Raw genomic sequence first — 19,299 nt, 5'->3', positions numbered from 1 at the left:
TTATTTTGAAGGCGCACAACAGCGCATTCAGCAGAGCGCTTCTTCCCCCTCCCAGCTCTGAACGGCTCAGAGTAAAGGCAGCAGCAGACGAGTCAGAGAAACTCGGTTTGAATGAGGTTAACTATCTGTCAGGAATGTTGCCATGAATATCGATCGTTTATAACATCTTGTCAGTTTACTTTTATATATAGAACTAAATCTTTTTGGTTAAGCGGTTTTAATTCTGGGATCGTCACATGTTCAAAATTTTACTGCTGTTTAAAAGTTAGCTAGTCTAGTAACAATGATTTAGAATGAGACTGAAACAGCAGCAAAATTAGCCTTTTCATTATTTAAAGTGAGCAACACCTGATTATACTGACCACTATTTATATATTATTATTTATATATTATGTATTTATATATTATTATATTATATTATTTAGATATTTAGGAGAACAGCAGTGCTAGAATGATGAAGAAAGGTGAGGAAGCTCTGGTGAGGTCTTCATTTAGTTTATTGAAATATGTATTAACTGTTTTTAATTTTTAAATAAACTAAACTATTTTATTATGAGAGGAGCAGGTTAGGGAAGACATAGGAGAGTCAGGTGGAGTTTCAGAGTGTGAAGACATAAAAATTATATTAATTTTAAAAAAACCAGAAAGGAAAACAGGTGAAGATTGATGTCAGGTTGATTTATTTCAACGTTTCAATATTTTGTTCATTATTTCCACACTATAAGGGTAATGGCTAGGAAACAATAAGAAAAGTGCTTGAGGAGAGGTTTAAAAATAAATTAGTGAAAATTTTTGCTACACAGTAAATAAAGTTGAGATGTATAATAATGTATACATCTGAAAATTAAGTTGTTTAAATTCTCATTCTGTATGATAAAACATACTTTTTATCTTTAGTTCACATTCTGACACTGTACATTACTGTAGTGTCTGTTGTAAATTCATGAATCCATGCAGGAACATCAGGCTGCAGAGAGTCAGAGGGAGACAGAGACAGAAACACATATCTAGATATTTCAGTTAAATGTTTCTGGCTGAAAATGACAGGAAAAAAACATTTAGGCTTTTTGCTTCAGTGTTTTTATGGATCATGTTTGGTAAGTTACTGAATTCAGGGCTGAAAATGAGACTGAGTTAACAGTGAGGAGCTAAAGGTCTGTTAGACGTGAAAAGTATAATTTTTATTTATTTTGTAGATCAAACTGTTGCACTGATGTAGAGAGATGTTCAAGAAGAACAAAACGTGTTTTTTAGATTTTATTTTTGTTGGTCAAACTGCTGTATTGAGTTTAAAACTGCCAAGTTCTATTTTATGAGCCGTTTTCTACTTTGGTTTTAGAAAGAGGTAGAACCAGTTCAGTTACCAGTCAATTTATATCAATGCATTTTGACCAATAATCAAATGTCTTTTGACCATTAAGACATATCAGAATCTGGTAGCCTGTCTGTGTTACCAGAGTATTTATCTTGCTAGTTGTGAGGCAAATTCTAAAGTGAGTGTTCATCCTGGAATGATGGTCATTATACTATGCATAACTTTAATCTGATTATTGGATTGTAATTAATAACATGTTAGAATACTTGTTACTGAAACAAGGGTCAGATTAGAGTAACGCATTACTGATGGCATAATTGTTTGACATTTCTGCTCAAGCTATTTACTGATCTGTCAGGTTTCTGATATGCGTCCCCCCCAATGACAGACTGGTTCCTACGCCCTGGCATATAAGAGGCATTAGTTTATAAAAGTCGAGGCAAACCTAAAATTATCATTTTAAAAACAAAATGCAGTCATAACCTCATTTTCTAAGCAGAATCTCAGAGGGGGAAAAAAAGAGAAATTACGTTGTTTAACGCAAGAACAAATTATAGCAGCCAAGTGGAAAAATTCACTCTAACGTGGATTATAATTATGAAACAGCAAAGGTAGATTGTCATATTTTCGGGATTCGGGAAATACGTGATTTGTACCATTTGTTCTGTGGGGTTTTTATGTGGGTCGGTGCCACTTAAACGGCTGTAAAGCGAAGGTTTTGGACCTTAATCTAGTTCGGGCGGAAGCGTTGCTGCCCTCGGCTGTTCTTAAATTAACATGCTCGGTATTGCTTCGACTGCATGTTAAATGTATTTTATATAATTGCAGGCCCGTGCAGAGACCACTAAAGTCTCCACAGGTGCTCAAAAAAAAAAAAAAGGGACCATCTAACCGCATTCTAGGACAGAATATTAACAAAGCCACACAGCTTTAAGAGTTTAATAAGCAATGATAAATTACAAAATTGTGATATACAATCAAAGCAAACAAACATCTCTAAACAGAGCATACAACTATGCATGTGTAAGATATTTTATTAGTAATTTCTTTCTGCAGGTTTACTTTGTTATAGGAAAGTATTGCAATATTCAAACCCGCAATTTAGCAGGACATGTAAATCAGAGCTTCTGTCTTTACAGAATTACACTATTAAAAATATAAACAAGGGCACAATCCAACCTTTTAGTGTACAATAATCTATAAAAAAAGAACTTCCTGTTTGCTGCAGTGGAGATGAAGTTGGTGCATTCAGGAAAGCAGAGCTGCATCAAACTTTAACGTGGAACTGCAGAAAAAAGAAAAAACAAAAGCAAAAATTGAATTGTTAATGCATGTCACCATGAGAAAGACCTACTGAGTTTTGCTTAAAAAACTTTTTTAAACATTTAAATCACACATTTGTTTCATGAAGTGATATTTTATTTTTTTTGCAAAACAAACTTATTTGTGCTTGTCAGAAATCTTTTCTTGATATTCTAAGTTTTTGTATGACTCAAAGTTTTGCTTATGATTCTCACATGACGTTGTGAGCAGAAACTAAAATCGCAATAAAATATTTCTGATGTGTGAAAATAAAAGTTTATGTTTGGCAAATAACTTTTTAAGTTCACGAGACAAAAATGTGTTATTTAATTTAAAAAAAAAAGTTTTTTTAAACAAAATGATTTGTTTTTTAAAAATGGAATCATTACAATTACAAAACTTTTTATTACAATTTTATTTTACTTAACCGAGGTTAGTTTTTTTTCCTCCATTGAATAATTAGGAAACAAATTTAACTTCATACTCTGCAAACCAGACCCTAAACTTAAAGTCTGGGTTGAGTTTTTCCCCCTTCATTAATGACAAACTTTTATTACATTCATTATCTCTATCATGGTAATTCATGGTGAATTATTTTAAATTCTAAATGAATATCCTTATTGGACTTTTATTTAAGTGTTATTTTCCTTCAAGATACATTTACCTAACGCCAGAATAAATCCAATGTACATTATGCAGCAAAGGAAATTAGAATATTGGACATATATCCATTATGGAGATGATCGGTTTTGGACGGGCGATGTGCCCTTATTGCATAAGTGATACTGAAGAATGACTGATATCATTAACGATACAGGGAAGAAGCTTTTATCTAGCTTTGCTAGCAAAGTCGTTAGCTAGCAGCTAGCTAATAGCACAACAACAACAGCAGCCTAATGTCTGTATGATAAAAATACTGAATCGATAGATAAGAACAGTTTCTCCTCACCTGGCTGTCTCCTCCCGCTCAGTAGTTCTTCAGAGAAAGGCAGACACAGAGGCCTGTCAGTGTCTGTTGTATTTCATTACCTCTCTGCTTAAACCGCGACTCCGAGCTGAAGCAGAAACGATACTTCAATGTTTTCCGTCATCTGACAAGTAGCAAGTCTACTCCACTTTATTCACCAAAAACGTTTTTTTTATTCACCAAAAACTGATCTTTATTTTGGAACGTTCGCTATGTTGAGCTCCAGTTAGCCGCTTTCGCACTGCGTGAGGCAACTGCGTCATGCGTCACGGGCAAAAGGTCTAAGGCAGGGATGTCAAAGTCAAATACTCAGAGGGCCAAAAAAACAAATTTGCTACAAGCCGAGGGCCGGACTGGTTTAATGTTTATTAAAACATATTGAAATGATTGCACATAGCCTGTTGAACCAAGACCTAACACAGTGTATATTATTTAACGATTAAATGAATAAAGCAATATTTTGTTATGGCTCTGTCAATACTTCAAGGGAAAACATTTTTCAAGAGGCAAACAGCAACAAATTTAATTGTTTTTAAAAACAAAATATGTTTCTTAATATCAAGATAGATGCATAAATCAATAAACTGAAAATGCATTAGTGTGCTTCTCTATGATCCTACCGATCACTGCTTTCAAATAGTAAAGTAAAAAAATAAATCAAATCAGTTGTATTCTTTCTCATGGCTCTTATCTGCAATTTTACCTGAATCCATTCAACTGAAAAATAAATACAATAAAATAAAATAAAATACAAAAATATATGGCACACAGACAAAACAATACTTCATTAAAAGAAAAATCACGTTTTGTAGAACCAAATGTAAAAATTTAACTGAAACTTATAAACTGAAAATACGTTACTGCTCTGTGATGCTCACTTGTCTGAGGCTGAGCCTGATACTTGGAGGTGTCTCATCTTTTGTACAAGTTCATCAATGTTCGGGGTGAGGCTCTGAGCTGATGAATAATGAAGCCGTTTGGGCGCGCTGTAGTCACTTCGCGGGCTACCGTTGCATTATGGGAAATGTAGTGTTTGCAGGCAAAACACGAGCGGGCGGCTCTGGCTTGCGGGCCGGTTCTCATAGTAATTAAATATCATTCAGGGGGCCATAGATAATTGATTTGCGGGCCGGATATGGCCCGCGGGCCTTGACTTTGACATATGTGGTCTAAGGTAACAAGGTGACCGGAGGGCTTATTATGTTGTACAAAAAATAAATAAATAAATAATAATTTTAGTACATGTTATGTGTCAGAAGAGGGCTTAGAAAATAATAATAAAAAAAATAAATAAATAAAAAAATAAAAATTGACCGAAAGGGCACTTGAGGGCAAGGAGCAAAAAGGGCAGGTGCTCAAGCCCCCCCAGCCCCCCCCCCTCTGCACGTGCCTGTATAATTGTCACATAAAAAAAGCTAAGGAGTTGCCTATAATTTCATACTCCATATAACACAAACGCAAACATCAGCACACGTATTGACTCACCTTGTGTCGAATCGCTGCCTCTATTCTCAGCCTGTTCCCGATCAGTGGATTTCCTCCTGCATTATTTGCCTCCAACAAATTATTCCAGTGAACAAAGCACATACAGCTCCCTTTTACCTCTGTCTTCCCATTTCTGACGCTGGATCTTCAATATCCTCTAGCTTTGAAATAGCAGGCAGCTACAAACCGGGTGTTAGCTGTAGTGGCTAAGTTTTGGCTACAGTCCGCTGTTGCCTTGATATCAGCAGGAAAATGAAAAAAAAACTAAGCACTGGATGGTACTGGCTAATTACTGGACACAACGGCACACCAAAAAAACTCAATTGTTGTACCAGTAGCTCACAGATATTTTAAGTTTTGCATCTTTTTCGTGGTACAGATCTTGCAGCTTTGGGTAAAAACAATAGGAGCAAGCAGGACCCGGAACCAATCTATGTGGCATAAATTCAAACGGAAATACGTCACCACCTCTCGTGGCATATACCCCATTTATATCCATCCTATCAATGCTGCTGCCTCCCGCTCTGTCCTTCTCTAGCACTTCCCACTACTCAGCAGTAGGTGTCAGGTTACATTGTGTTGCATTCAATGTTATTGGAAAAAAGAGAGTCGTACGCTTAACGTCCGATTTCCCATAACTATTTATTGAATTCATAGTCGCCAGCTGGGGTGGCAACAGGGATGTCCAGGCTCTCATTTGGGATGGCAACTGCCACCCCATACCACCCCAATAGATCCGCCCCTGCGTGTTTACCTACCTAAAACTGTTTTCATGAATTTCCGCTTTTCCAAGTTTAGCTATTTTATTCAGAAAGAACATGACAGGCTTTAAGACCCAGAGCACCACACATATAGTTGGATTAAAGAGGAAGTCACGTTGCTATTTCTTGGGTAGGTGTATTTTAGCTTTACAAACTTAGCCGCTGTTTATTATTGTTGTTTTTTTTAATAAAGAAAACTCGTCATTTCCGATGGCTTTGGAGAGTCTTTTAACTGGAGAGCATCTGAACTGTTTGTCCTGTATATTTTTCGGTGCTCTCTGGGCCTCTTTACGAACTAACTCCCTGTTAACGGTAGGAGCTAGATGTTAACACCAGCAGCTCTGCCTGTCAGCAGCAGGAAAAGGTGAACAGGATGAGGCTGAAAGATGGGTCAGTGGTTGCTGCTGCATGTTGCTTTTATGTTTGCCTACAAATATCCAGTGGTGGGAAGTACTTAAGTACAATTTTCGTGTATCTGTACTTAAGTAGATTTAATAATGGATACTTTCTACTTTTACTCCATTACGTTTTACAGTAAGTATCTGTACTTTCTACTTCACTACATTTCTACAAAACTGTCGCGTTAGTTACATCCAAGTCGCATTGCTCTTTTTTCCGTTAAAATGTGAAGTTCAGGGACTTAAGGTGGCGCCGTAAAATCCAAGCAATAACGTGACTTACGTCCTTGTTGTTACCCATCGCCTCTGAGCTCCAAGACATGCACAGTGGTTTTCTCTGAGCGGGAGAAGATGTCCGTCTGATCGTCAGTAATATAATAGCGCTGTAAAAATCGACATGTAAAATCAGCAGCGCTTCGCTTTCACAGACGGTGGGGCCTTCGTCCAACTTTTAGCGTCACTTGGAAGGAAAGCTTAAATAAAGGTAAGCTCCATGAACGTGATGCTAGAAAAGCTAGCTGTACAGAGACACATGTTGCATCTGCCATGAGAAAAAGTTGTCACTCATGTGGAGGTGTTGACTGAGGTGTCGCATATATGGGACAACGCTGTGACCAAAGTGCAATATGTATGACATTCAGGAACGATCCAATTCTTCTGGACGGATCTTTACTAAGGTTGATAGGACTGAAGCCTCACTGAGAGCCATTCTTTGTTCTTGTGATGCTCTGCGTACACCGCAGTAGTTATTTTATTTTATTTATATATATATTTATTTAATTAGCGAATAAATAAAACGAACGTAAGAGCACAGAGCATGCTCATTGCTCTTTGTTTTCGCCTTATGGTGGCAGACATTGCAGCAGGAGGGAGGATGAGAACAGTCACCTCCTTCTGCTTGGTTACTGCTTGCTTATTGCGCAGTCAGTGTTCATAGTTGAGCGTTGTTTATCATTAATTGCTATGTTTAATGGTGCAGACAGTTGTGGTTTCTGACATGGGCAATATGGGCAACCGCCCAGGGTGTTTTTTTTTTTTTTTTTGGGATGGCAGGAGACATCTGCGGATTGTGGCACAGAGATGAAACCAAAACAGAATGGAGAAGAGTTTGAATTGATACTGGTTAAATTTATTTCAGCTCTAAGTATTTAATATCTAAGTGTTTTTATGGGAATGTGGATCTTTCAGATCAATTTGAGAAGCAATTTTGATAGGTACACTTAATTTGATTGTGTCACGTAGCGCTGGGTGCTGGTCTTGGTCTTAATTTGGTCTCGGGTTCTGTGGTCTAGACTACAACTCTGCTACGTGGCTCCTTGGTTCCATGGCATCCCCTTTCAGTTGGATTTCTTTCAAAATAAATGCCACTAGTAGCATGAACTTCCCTTTTTTTTGCTATGTTAGGACAAGAGACGAGATGTTTTCATCCCTGAAATTATGATACATAGAATCAAATATATAACTCTAAATTATGTTACAGAGAGTAAACACAACATGCTTTATCTGTGGCATTGTTCATTAAAATGGCACATTACTGATGTATTAAAATGAAACACAATCGGTACACTTAGCGATTAGATATTATTCAGAAAGAACTTTTACTTTTAATACTTAAGTATTTTTAAAAGCCAGTATTTGTTTACTTTTACTTAAGTAAAATGTTGATGTGGTACTTTTATTTTTACTTGCGTACATTTTTGTCTGTGTATTTGTACTTTTACTTAAGTAAATTTTTTGAGTACTTTCTCCACCACTGCAAATATCTCATTAGAAACATATCTCCACATCGTTTATAAAACAATTGAAAGGTGAGAAAATGTGTAATTACTTATCATATAGACCAAAATTGTTACAAGAAATTCATAAGGAACACTGACATCAATTTTCTTCCCTTCTATCCTGAGAAGAAAACATTTGTTTAAAAATCATGACGACATCTCTAAAGAAAATAAGAACAAAATCGCTTTCTATTCCACTCCCACAAAAAAATTACATAATTATTTATGAAGTTTTCTATGTAATGACTTTCTGCAAAATATATCAAATAAATAATTCCTGGTTTACACCACTGCGCCACAAGACGCCCATTCTCATTCACTCTTAATTCTTTTCTGATATAATATCTAATCTTCTGATATGAATTCGGTATTGGCATCAACAGTTCTGATTTTGTTGATCTTCTTCTGTTGTCTTTTCCTTTCCAGTTACCATATGGCACAGCAAACATCAGCAGGACGGCGCTACGTACAAACTTTCATTAGTGGATTCTTTGTTGCTGTTCCCGTCACAGTTACTATCCTAGATAAACTGGCGTATGTGGCTCGAGTGGAAGGAGCATCCATGCAGGTGAGACTGCATGACTCATCAAGGTGATGAATATCTATTTGTGGAAACACTTTACTAACACCAAGAATTACTAATACTAATAACAAGAATTATCACAGCATGTTAAAGTTTAGATGTGGTGGCCCTGAGAGTAGCATTTTGATGTGATCAGCCATTTTTTCTGAACCTCTGTGGCAATCCACATGGACTCATTCTGAAGAAAATCCCACCAGTAAGTAAAGGTATCTGGTCCCTCACGTTTCCTCCTGTCTGGTTTTCTTCAAGTTGTCTTTGGTATCATCAGGTTCCTGTCCATGTGTCAAATGTACCTGATAATCTGGTGTTGCTAACTTAACACCTGGTTTTTAGTTTAAAGCACAGTGTGGAGTACGGATGTGGATGGCATGTTGGTGTACTTTTGTGTTCAATGGTTGTTTGGAAGAAACACTGCAGAAACACCTGATTTGGTGGACTGATGCAAGAGAAAAACAGGCAGAGAAAAACAGCTCCAAATGTAACAATCTGTTTTGAAATTGTATACTGTTAATATTTGCCAAAACAGGGTAATATTCCAGATATCTGAACATTTTCAATTTGACTTATTTCAAGCTAATAAAGTCAGCTAAAAACGACTGTTAGCTTCACGTTTTCACAACTCTTATGATTTATTTTCATTTCCAATAAGATCCTGGTAATATGGCATCTTTCTACTGCAGAGAAAGGAACTGTTACCAATTGAAAACTTCAAAGAAGCTCTCTCAAAAGTCTTTTAACTAACGTTTAACTTTTCCTTATTTCTGAACAGCCATTCCTTAACCCAGATGCGGGAGCCCAGTCTGATGTTGTCTTGCTGAATCGTTGGAGTGTAAGAAACTACCAAGTTCAAAGAGGGGACATCGTCTCTGTTGTGTGAGTAAATGCCACAGTCTTTATGAACATACATTGACGTTTATTTTTAGGTTGTTTTTTTCTTGATTATTTTTTAAAATACAACACATACATACTACCAATATTAAAGCTTTACATTACAGTATTTTCTGCACTATAAGGCGCACCGGATTATAAGGCGCACCTTCAATGAATGGCCTATTTTAAAACTTTTTTCATATATAAGGCGCACCGCATTATAAGGCGCATAGAATAGACCAGTGTTTCTCAACCTTTTTTGGCCCAGCGCCCCCCTAGCCGTTATCCAGGTCCCTCACCGCCCCCCAACAAAAAAATTGTAGGCTACTTTGCACTGACAATTATTTTATTATTAATGTTACTATCACTATTGTAGATGTTTTGAATCGGCGCACCGATTATGTTTTCCCGTACACTTCGCGCCCCTTACGCTCCTTCACCTCGCGCTACATTTACCCCGTTGGGTAAATGTAGCGAGTTTTACCCTAAACATATCGGCGTCTGGAGGAGGGGGGGTTGAGGGGGAAGGATGGGAGCGTATGTTTCTACGCTCCTTCGTGGGGGGTGCCGATTTATGTTTTCGCATCCACCTGAATAATGTGTAGTTGCGCCCATGGCACTTCAACAATATTATTTTACCTTTTATCTGGAAATAGCGTCTGTTTATTCTTGCCATACAGTCCTCTGTATTAATTATTGCTCGAAAGGTCTTGCCATACAAGTTTATTCCTCTGTATTTACTTTAGTTTCTTAGTTTATTCTTGCATTTTGTTCTTCATTCATTTCCATTTAGTTTCCTTTGATTAGTATTATCCTCTCTAGGTTTATTGCTATGTCCACTATAGTTTCCTTCCTGTTGCTACATTCATTTTATTGTTTATTGACCACCTGTAATATTCACTCATCACCTGCTTCGCCGCCTAATCGTCATGTATTTCACATCATGTGTTGATTTTTCACTGTTCAGCGTCGGATTCTCTGTTTTTATGCCATAATTCACATCTAGTTTGTCGCTCCGTTTTGCCGCTTCTCACGTTTCAGAATTTTGCGCAATGTGCGCTGCGGTTTTTTTTTTTTTTTTTTTTAACTCCCTAAGGTGCTGGGCGGTCGGGAAAAATATCGATGGGGAAAAGGCAGACTGATATAAACCTTTTAAAACAACGGAACCAATTTCGGTGTTCTGATTATTGAAATTTAAAAGTGTTGTGGTACCGTTGTTCCCTCAAACCCGTTTCATGTCGGACCACTTGCAGCACCATGTTAACGCTATAAAATGAACACCCTCTATCGTGGTATCACCCATGGAGGGATTTCTTTATTTAAATGGGTTCATTTTTTAGAGGGATACAAAGAAAGGGTATGGCGATTTTAGTAATTACATGTTTATAAGAGCGATTTTCTGTTGTCCTTCCATGGAAGCGGGCAGCTTTCAAACGGAAATAAAACACTTTTTAATATATATATTGCTGCTTTGACATGATCACAGAACTGCCAAAATATATGTAGCCTACATAAATACCAGACAAAGTGAATCACAGCAGCGTCATCAGCCGGTGTAACGCTGAACTGATGCGGAGCGGAGCTGCGCCATGAAGCTACAAACACTGAATAAAAGAAGAGCTACCATTGATACAGTTGCAGTCAAGCATGATTTAATGTTACACAATACAGTTTTACCAAGTTGCTCAAAGTCTAAACTGGTATTGTTGTGGATTTAAGGTGTAAAGTTTACCTTTGACCAAACGCCCCCCAAAGGCATCCCAGCGCCCCCCTTTTGTAAAAATGTCCGCCAGCGCCCCCTGCCGTCCTCTGAAAGCCCCCTGGGGTGCGGTACCGCCCACGTTGAGAACCGCTAGAATAGACGCTACAGTACAGTAACGTTATAGATCCTTTAAATGGAGCCGTGCTTACAGGAATGCCAACAAAACAGTCAAATATGTTAGTCAAACTTTATTAATAGATAATAAAGTTCTGATAACTGTTCACTCCCAAAATGAATAAACAGCTGTTTAATTATTTTCCCCAAGATAAAGTCAGTGACGTGGTATTTTTGTGACACAGTTTATCTTTTAACAACAGCAAGGTATAACATGTAGTGCAACATTTATATCACATAGTGGAGGGAAACTTTTCCTCTATTCAATGAACGCGTAAAAGACAGTCTGATATTGTTACGGTAAATCAAATGTTAGTGCAATCACAAAATAGTAACACTCAAAATAGTGTAAAGCAATAACTATATCAATAACTCAACGTTGTTCAAACGTTAATGTCCATATTCACAATATGACAAACCTTGTTCAGCTGTAAACACAAAATAAACATGTAAACTAACGTTATTAATTTATTCCTCATCCACGAATCCCTCGAATTCTTCTTTTTCAGTGTCCGAATTAAACAGTTGGGCGAGTGCGGCATCCAACATGCTCTGTCTCCTGCTTTGTCTCGTCAAAATTGTCATAAATCGAGTCAGTGTCGCTGCTTTTGTCTGGCAGTTCAGTGACAATTCCTGCCTTCCTGAAAGCTCGGACGACAGTTGAGAATGATATATCAGCCCAGGCATTTACGATCCACTGGCAGATAGTGGCGTATGTCGTCCGGCGGTGTCTCCCCGTCTTGGTGAACGTGTGTTTGCCTTCTGTCATCCACTGTTCCCACGCAGTTCGCATTCTAGCTTTGAATACTCTGTTGACACCAATATGGAGTTCTTTTGTCAATCCACCCGGAATGGCAGCGAGTATTGAATTAGTGCTTCACTTGTTTTTTTTACACCATATGGGAGCGCATGGAGTCGTAGATCAATAGGGACGGAGCTGTGTGAAAAAAGCCACCCGGTCTCTTCATGTAAATTTCTCTCAACCACTCACTCATCATTTCTTCATCCATCCATCCCTTCTTTGATGCTTTGATGACGACGCCAGCTGGAAAGTTTTCTTTTGGCAAGGTCTTCCTCTTGAAAATAACCATGGGTGGAAGTTTCTGGCCATTAGCCTGGCAAGCGAGAACTACGGTGAAGGATGACTTCTCATTCCCCGTGGTGCGAACATTTACCGTACGTGCTCCCGTTTTATTCACTGTGCGGTTCACAGGAATATCAAAGGTGAGTGGAACCTCGTCCATGTTGACGATGTGCTCTGGCTGGATCTTTTTTTCAGTAATCTTGTCTTTGCAATATGCACGGAAAGTGGTCAGCTTTTCTTTGTAGTCTTTTGGCAGTTGCTGTGAAACAGTGGTTTGAGTGCGGATGGAGAGATTATGTCTTTTCATAAATTGAAACCACCAAGGACCGCCTCTAAATTTATTGATGTTAAGTTTGCGTGCTACCTCTATTGCCTTCATTCAAATAGTGACTGTACTGACACTTCTACTTGCTGCTCTCTGTTCAACAACCCACTGTTCGAGTTTGTCCTCCAACGGTAGCCATCTTGCTTTGTTCCCTCGGAAACTCTTTTTAGCCTTCTTTACTTGGCGCAGGTCATCTTGTTGTTTTCTCCACTTCCGCACCATTGATTCGTTAATGTTAAATTCTTTCGCTACTGCTCTATTCCCGTATTCTACTGCGTGACTGATCACGTTGAGTTTAAACATTGCGTCATAAGCGTGTCTCTTAATAGGAGCCATTTTGGGGTCTTTACACATACACACAAATGGAAATTAAACGGCACGCTTCGCTCAGTCATATATCCCAGCATGCACCGCGCGCTTCTTCTTCTACGGGCGAAAATGAAGTCGGGGCTGCTTACCGTAGTTGCTAGACCTGTTGTGGCTCAGTATTGGTCCATATATAAGGCGCACTGTCGGCTTCTGAGGAAATTGAAGGTTTTTAGGTGCGCCTTATAGTGCGGAAAATACGGTACCTTTGTTTAATAAATCTCATTTATTTTTCTCACAAGTGGTAATTAACTTCACACATTGCCTTTTTCACATTACCATCCTAATGAAGACAACCAAGGTCCACTGTATTAAAGAGGATAAATCAATTGTTTTACAGCTTTACTGCATTTAGCTGCATGTTAACTGATAAAAACATCAAAATGTACACTAATTTTAACTTAACCCTTGTATGTAGAAATGGGGTCCAACCGACCCCACACATGTAAAACTTGTATCGTATCATTTGCCATAGTCCTCTACGTTTGCCTCAGTCCTCGCACACACAAAAGGTAAAGAATAATCAAAAATACAATTAAAGACTTACAAAAATATATAGAATTTAACATGGCATTGTTTCCACTTTAACTTCTGAATTCCCACACTTCATGAACAAAGAATAGTTTCTCTACCTTAAGCTTTGGCTGGACTCACTTTACCTTCATGCTTTGAGATACTTTATGAATCAACAAGCAACTGAATATTATTCAAACAAAAGCAAAATAAAACTCCTGAAACCCAGAGTTAATAAGATATCAGTGTTCTTCCAGTCACCTAACCCCCTGGGACTTCCCAAACCTTCAAAAACTTAGAGACTTGCCAGCACACTTGCTGATTACAGGAAGTGGATGCAATTATGTTCTCACCTGTTGTGCCTGTTACTATTAATTATTACATATTAATTTGCTTAATTATTTAATTCAGTTCCCCTAGAAATCCCAAGCAGAAGATCATCAAGCGCGTCATTGGCCTAGAGGGAGACTTCATCAGGTAGGAATGTTTTCCCAGTTGTTTTGCAGTAGCCTCAAACTGTTTTTGATCATTTACATGCTAACTGTACATTACTTGGAAAAGAAACAATCATTAAAACCACAACCATGCACCGATCACAGGGAAATCCTGTTTTTTTTTTTTTTAATGTTTTCATTTGTAGCAACAAACACACATTATGTTGTGGTTATAGTCAGGTATTTCTTCCTATTTAACTCTTTAAGAAAGTCAGAATTTTCTCTTATAAACTGATTCTTAAAGTTTATCAATTACAAAGTAGTTACATAGTACACAAACAATTACAAATATTTCTGGATTTTCAACACTTTATAGTTTTTATAGGTTTTTTGTTGTTCTTGTTGGCAAAAAATACTTGATGTGTTTTAAGACTAACACCACCTGTTTAGAAAAGATCAATCAATCAATCAATCAATCATCTGCCATGCTTATCCTTGTTGGGTAGTGAGGATGCTGGTTCCTATCTTCAGGGGTTTGGTAAAAAAGGAAGGAAGAGAAAAGACTAGAAAAAACCAGAACAAGCTCAATATGCCATCATTTTCTAAAGCCATATGTTATTTTTTTTTGCATGAAAGTATTCAATAACTTATATTTTACTTTTCTCTGATCATTTCTACAGGACTCTAAGCTACAAGAACCGATATGTGCGGGTCCCTGACGGTCATTTGTGGATAGAGGGGGATCATCGTGGTCACAGTCTGGACAGCAACTGCTTTGGACCGGTATAAATAATGACAGTTATGATATCCATACGGGGGAGGCTGTAGGGAGAACTAAGACTGTGTTCAGTAATGGACAAAAGTTATACTTCACAGGTAATATCTTCTTAGTCCATGTTATCCAAACTTTCAAGAAAATCAGTCCTGATTCCTGACCATATTTTTTACTAATATGATCACAAAAATGATTGTGACCATATTTTTTACTGAAGAGAAAGAAAACTCTCACTTATTGTCGAAGTTTATTAATTCAACCTAGAAAGAGAGAAAGTAGCTATTGATAAATAAACTTTGGTGCTCAGACTCCGGCAGAAGACATGGCGCTGGTAACCGCCATCAGATGAGGATGAGCTGCTGTGGTTAGAGACACACTGAAGGGGTACTGAAGAAGTCCAGTTGAAGTTGAAGGTGGAGTAGGGGTGGAGGTGACTTGAAGCTTGACTGAGGAGCAGGTGAGAGGACGCCGGACTTTATGAAGGAATCGAAACCTGATGATTGGTGGATATGAGGAAAAGACCTGGACCAACAGACTGCAAAGGAGGAGCCTGGTGAGGTGATTAGCTGGGCAGGTGAGATGAAGTGTCTTCCAGTTTGAAATTACGCCTAGGCTAAATTTCAACCTGGAAAGACTCATACACAGAGGAAGTAGCTATTAGATTAGGTATTTGACGAAAAATAATCTTTGGAGCTCGGACCCCGGCAGAAGACATGGCACTGGTAACCGCCGTCAGAGAGGATGAGCTGCTGTGGATTAGAGACGTCTTCCCCCCAAAAAATCCTTTCTGAATCTCAAATCATGGACACTGAACTGAGCATCTTTCTGACCGGGAGCTGACTGCGTGTTGAGTTATGGACTGGATGCTGTGGAGCGTGTCTGGTTCAGAAGCGCATTGCAAACCTTTAGTTGAACCTTTAATTCCAGACTGCAGGGCTATCCCAGCCAGACAGCAAAGCAACTTGACAAACTTGACTGGAAGCCAATCAGAAATATGAGCATGGCAAATAACATTTCAATAAATTATTTGTGGTTTATATTTTAATTTTATAATAATGTTTGTGAAACAGATTATATTTTATGATACAAAACATATTTTTAAAAATGTGATCAATTTTGGATTAATTCTTCCATTATTATTTTTAAAAAAAATCTCATCATCCCCCCAACTTTCTGAGTTTTGGAGGGAAAAAAAGATAAGACAAAACAAAACAATGTACCTGAGTATGAATTCTGACCTTTGAATATTAAAACTGATTAAAAACATTTTTTTTATATCCCTTCCTCCTTAGGTGTCACTGGGGCTCCTGCATGGCAGGGCCTCCCACATCATCTGGCCACTAAATCGTTGGCAATGCATTAAACCATCTCTACCGCCAAACAGAGAACCACTGGATGCTGAAGAAGATGATGAATAAAAAAAATGATGAAATAGTTTTTGTACAAATTTTTTTAAGCAAACGCTGTACCAACATCTATTTCCTCAGTATGTGATTGTTTGAATTTGAATATTCAAGTGCTTCGATTGGGTTGTTTGTTTTTGTGTTTTTTTTAATCACTGTAAAGTAAATCGTTGGTATTTCCAACTTGGAACTATTTTCTCTGAGGTTGTCAGCTTTCGAAGTTTCAAACCTCAATACAGTCATAATCCTGAACATTGTCATTTGAAACTGAATTTTACACATTGACATTCAATAGAGAAGAGGACTTCAGCGTGGGGGTCAGGAGTCACGACCACTCGGTGGTTCTCGGGATTTGCTTTGACCCACCAGTACCTCTGATTGAGGCATTTTTTGTAGATTTAAAAAAAAAATTTAAGTTATGTCGTTAAATCCACATTAACATAAATCTAACGTAACAAATCAGTAAATGAGGGAGGCATAAAATAACATATCAGAAATGCGCACATTCAGGGAGCAAAGATCTGTTATGTTAAAAGTTTTCATTTTATGCAAAATAAGTTTGTTTTTTTTAATGGCAGTGGCAAAATTAGGCCTTCATTTTTGTATTCAATCTGATGTTGGTTATGTTTTTTCCTAGGATTTAATTTCTACCTTTCAGTTCCATCCACTGCAGTTTAATCTTGTCTGAAGTTAAAATTTGCTGCCGGCTTCTAATTGTATGGTGGTGACATTTCCGTCCAATTAGGGGGCAGCGTGAACTCACCGAGGCACTGACGTTATAAACTCCGCTCTTTCAACCGGATTTTATAGTGATAGTGGTCAACAACAGGATGGGGAGGAGGGACGCCGGAAAAGTGGTTCACACAGGGTGCCAGACAGGCTGGGGGCCCTTGAGGTGACAGGAGAGTTGTTAAGAAAAATCAGCCACTTCACATTTCTGACCAACCAACTAATATTTTTCTGATATTCACACAGAATAACTTCTGATGTAAAATTCACACATCTGAGTGTGAATTTTTCACTGGGCTCCATTTGGCCTGCTTCACATCCAGACAAATGAAGCCCAGATGAAGTGTGTTCTGTTTTGCAGGTCACTAGAACAACCTCACTGCTGCTATTTATCACTTGAATTGTACTGTGCATTTTTATATATTTGTCAATTGAATTTAAGGAAGGTCCAGTCTGAGTGCATGAAGTTTATGTTGTGTTGACTATAGCAATTAGAGCAAAATATTAAAGTGCAGTAAAAACAGACCAAACCTAAGACTAAGACCTAAGGAGGAAGGGATATAAAAAATGTTTTTAATCAGTTTTAATATAAGTTCTCTGGACACTTTATTCATTAGAAGTAGAAAATGATTGATCAGTCTTTGCCTCTATCTAAGCAGATGTTCTCTTTCATTGGCAACAAATGTCTGATTCAAGGAAACTGCTTCCATTTATGGCTTTGTTAAAAAAATATTACAGTAACAGAGTGAAACATCTCATCTAGAGCTTCTTTAAACTGTCAACTGAAAACCTCTGCTAGAAATGTCTGAGATGTCTTGGTAGAATTTCCTTGATAACATTTGCAAATTAAAACATCTTATGCTTTAATGTTAACCAAGAGCTGTAATGATGTGCTTTAAGAAATAAGATAATTAAAAATGTGTGTTGTCCTGAAATAAATTAAAATGTGATTACTTTGTTTGACAATGTCACTTTGACCGGCGGAGGGTCTGCATTTTGTAAGGAGGCGAGGCAACAAAATGTATTTGAGGTAGGTTTAATTGGGAGGTCCAGGTCACCATTACACCAACACCCTTCACACAGTGAAACAAAGAAGCTGGCATTTTTATACCTGAGGCAAGTTCCACTTACACCAGGTAAAGGGGTGATCAAAAAAGAAACAAGAAACAAACACTACTTACACAAACCTAGCAAACAGTAAATGATCCAACAAATATTTACATGCATGCAAATTATTAAAACTAAACCAATCTAAGGTCAATCAAAAAATAAATGTAACTAAATATAAATCCTCAGAGTATCACCCCTCTTAATGGAAAATGGTATGCTCCAGGAGCATTCGTCTCCCTTTCTGCTCCGCCTTGCTGAGACACACCCAGAAAGGCACGTACTCAAACATCCATCCATCCATCCATTTTCGTGCACCCTTTTTCCCTCAGTGGGGTCGGGGGGGGGTGCTGGTGCCCATCTCCAGCCAACGTTTCGGGCGAGAGGCGGGGTACACCCTGGACAGGTCGCCAGTCTGTCGCAGGGCAACACAGAGACACACAACCATGCACACACACACTCACACCTAGGGGCAATTTGGAGAGGCCAATTAACCTGACAGTCATGTTTTTGGACTGTGGGAGGAAACCGGAGTACCTGGAGAAAACCCATGCATGCACAGGGAGAACATGCAAACTCCATGCAGAAAGACCCCAGGCTGGGAATTGAACCCAGAACCTTCTTGCTGCAAGGCAACAGCTCTACCAACTGCGCCACTGTGCAGCCCAACAATTAACTCAAATTGAACCAATCTAAATCGGAAACAAACTGACATTTCCCCCCACATTTTCTGAACAGGAAAGATGGCCAGTCTCCCTACCCAAAAAGAATGTTCACTAAATGTCACAATGTAACTGAAAATAAAGAACTGATACAAAACACATTTGAACTGTAAATAAATAACATAATCAATATGGGATGGAACCCCTGGTCTCCATCACAGACAGTCTAGGCCAAAATATACGACCATTTGCAATTCTGGTAGAAATTTCTTTAGCTGATTTTAGTCATTTAAAAATTTTCAGATACTCAAAAACCCAAATAAAAGTTCTCCCTTCAAAATGAACCAGGGGAAGGCAATAAGTCAATTGGATTGATAAAGAATGATGCCCTTTAGTTATTAACAGGCTTTTAGATCAAAATTACATACAACTGGAAAAAGCCAACACAGCAGAAAATCTTCAACAGAGCGACTGAAAAATAATTTTAAAAAATAATATGTTGCAACGTCAAAATGATTCAAAGGAATTGGTGGGAGCTGTACAGAAGGTAATGCCAAGAACCTCAA

The 19,299-nt window shown here is 38.1% G+C and overlaps 1 protein-coding gene across 8 annotated transcripts; it reads left to right on the top strand.

Moving 5' to 3' along the window:
- The first annotated feature begins 5,748 nt into the window (after window positions 1–5,748).
- Window positions 5,749–17,917, top strand: immp2l (inner mitochondrial membrane peptidase subunit 2). 8 transcript variants are annotated; one of them, XM_081607563.1, is made up of 7 exons: window positions 5,749–5,960; window positions 6,657–6,712; window positions 8,433–8,574; window positions 9,359–9,462; window positions 14,035–14,100; window positions 14,738–14,840; window positions 16,125–17,917. In XM_081607563.1, the coding sequence occupies exons 3-7, from the start codon at window positions 8,440–8,442 to the stop codon at window positions 16,248–16,250; spliced, it is 534 nt and encodes a 177-aa protein (XP_081463689.1). In that variant the 5' UTR covers window positions 5,749–5,960; window positions 6,657–6,712; window positions 8,433–8,439; the 3' UTR covers window positions 16,251–17,917. The 8 variants fall into 8 exon arrangements, with proteins under 8 accessions (XP_081463689.1, XP_081463688.1, XP_081463691.1 ...); XM_081607564.1 differs by lacking the exon at window positions 5,749–5,960 and adding an exon at window positions 6,281–6,364; XM_081607562.1 differs by lacking the exon at window positions 6,657–6,712.
- The last annotated feature ends 1,382 nt before the right edge of the window (window positions 17,918–19,299 follow it).

This window comes from Poecilia reticulata, chromosome 6, assembly GCF_904066995.2.
Source record: "Poecilia reticulata chromosome 6, P_reticulata-male-v2, whole genome shotgun sequence".
NCBI lineage: Eukaryota > Metazoa > Chordata > Actinopteri > Cyprinodontiformes > Poeciliidae > Poecilia > Poecilia reticulata.
This window is presented reverse-complemented; position numbering and strand designations above follow the sequence as displayed.

Coding starts and splice junctions, on each gene's coding strand:
- immp2l (XM_008410689.3), top strand. CDS start 6,204: ATGAGGCTGAAAGATGGGTCAGTGGTTGCTGCTGCATGTTGCTTTTAT. Junction 6,365..8,432: donor TTACTCCATTACGTTTTACA/GTAAGTATCTGT, acceptor TTTCCTTTCCAG/TTACCATATGGCACAGCAAA. Junction 8,575..9,358: donor TGGAAGGAGCATCCATGCAG/GTGAGACTGCAT, acceptor ATTTCTGAACAG/CCATTCCTTAACCCAGATGC.